This window comes from Oxyura jamaicensis (genome assembly GCF_011077185.1).
Source record: "Oxyura jamaicensis isolate SHBP4307 breed ruddy duck chromosome 27 unlocalized genomic scaffold, BPBGC_Ojam_1.0 oxy27_random_OJ70226, whole genome shotgun sequence".
Lineage (NCBI taxonomy): Eukaryota > Metazoa > Chordata > Aves > Anseriformes > Anatidae > Oxyura > Oxyura jamaicensis.
Window position 1 is genome coordinate 1 of NW_023304783.1, and position 1673 is coordinate 1673.

The following is a 1673-nucleotide window of genomic DNA, read 5'->3' on the forward strand; positions in this document are numbered from 1 at the left end:
GGGCGCCGCCTTCAGCCCCTCTGGGCCTCGTGGGAGAGGGAGCGGGACAGGGTGCGGGGGACGCCCGCCTTGGCGCCGCGGAGGTCCGGGGGGGCGAAGAGGGGCAGGGGCAGGGTGCGGGCGTAGGGCAGGAGGTGCTGGGCCAGCGGCTGCCCCAGGACCCCGAGCCGCAGCACGCCCCAGGGCGAGCGCTGCTCCAGCACCCGCGTCTCCCCGCGCTGCTCCAGCGTCTCGCGGCGCCGCTCGTCCGCCTCCCGCCGGCACCACCTGGGCACGAGGCGCTCGTGGGGGTGGGAGCTGGGGGGGGGGGGTCCGTGTCCCTCCCCACCCCAGTGGGTAACCCCGGAGATCCCCTCTTTCACACCTTCCCCCCCCCCAGACCATCCTGCGCCCTATTGGGACCACCCAGCTTCATGGGGACCCGTGGAGATCCCCGTGTCCCCGTGGGCACTTTGGTGACCCCCCCATGGCATCTTCAACTCCATGGGGACCCCTGGAGACCCCCCCTGTGCCCCCAGGTCCCGCCCAGCCCCAAGGGACCCCACTGCCCTGGGACCCTACAACGTGCACTGAAGCACCCGGAGCCCCCCCGTCCCACACAGACACCCCCCCCCCCTCCAACAGCCTCCCCAGCCCCACAGGGACCCCCGGAGCCCCCCACGCCCCCGTGTGACCACGCAGCCTCCCCCAGCCCCACTTGGACCCCCCCCTCTCCCCACAGGAACCCCCACCACCCTCCCAGTCCCACGGGGACCCTTGGACACCCCCCACCTCCCCGGATCTCCCACGGACCCTCGGAGCCCCCCCCCGCAGCCCCCCCCCAAATCCTTCAGGGACCCCAAGCACCCGGACCCTCGGTCCGCCGGCGCCGCTCACCCCTCCTCGGGCCGGGTGCTGAGCTCCAGGTCCAGCCACTCGGCGCTGAAGGTCTCGCGGCGCCCCACGTCCTCCTCCTTGACGCGGCAACCCAGGCGGGCCCCCGAGAGCAGCCCCCCGCTGCGCACCACCGTGCTCGGCCCCCACATCCCTGCGGCACCCCGGGGTGCAGCTGCACGTGCCCCGGTTCCGGCTTCTGCTGCCCCGCTCCTGCCAACCCCGCTTATAAGGCCCCGGGGAGGCTATTTTGGGACGTGTCACTGGCACCGCGGGGACGGGGAGGGTGCCAAGAGCCCCCCCCTCCGCCACCCCAGGGGGTGTAAGCAGGGGGGTGGCACTGGGGACACATGCGTCACCTCGTGTGCGTCCGGCCACGCTCAGCCCCGCATGCCCGGGGTTGCTCTGGTAGGGCCAGCCCCCGTGATGGCAGCCCCTGCCCTGGGCTGTGTCCCCGTGGGGTGTGGGGACACGTGGGGACAGCCCCCGCCGGCACCGTGAGCCCCCCCCTGGCCCCGGCCCAGGGCACGCCTGGCCTTTCCCTGCCCACTGTGGCGCTGGCACCGGCCCCCGGGACCAGCAAACACGATGGCCCCGAGAGGTGGCAGCGGCTCCGTGGGGGGGCTGCTGCCCGGACCGTGGCCGTGCCACCCCGTGCCACCCCGTGCCACCCAGCCCACGGCGGTGCCGGCCCCATTGCTGCCCTCGGAGGGGGTCCCATCCCCGTGCATGTCCCCCCCCCGCTGCGCGGTGCGAGCTGGCAGCGGGGTGCTGGCCACGGCCCCCCCCCCCCCCCCCCC

General features: G+C 75.1%; 1 protein-coding gene across 1 annotated transcript; it reads right to left on the reverse strand.

Moving 5' to 3' along the window:
* Positions 1-6: 6 nt before the first annotated feature.
* TCAP (titin-cap) lies at positions 7-1079 on the reverse strand. Its single transcript, XM_035313026.1, has 2 exons — positions 877-1079; positions 7-267 (listed from the first exon to the last, which is right to left on the reverse strand). The coding sequence occupies exons 1-2, from the start codon at positions 1023-1025 to the stop codon at positions 12-14; spliced, it is 405 nt and encodes a 134-aa protein (XP_035168917.1). The 5' UTR covers positions 1026-1079; the 3' UTR covers positions 7-11.
* Between the last annotated feature and the right edge of the window lie 594 nt (positions 1080-1673).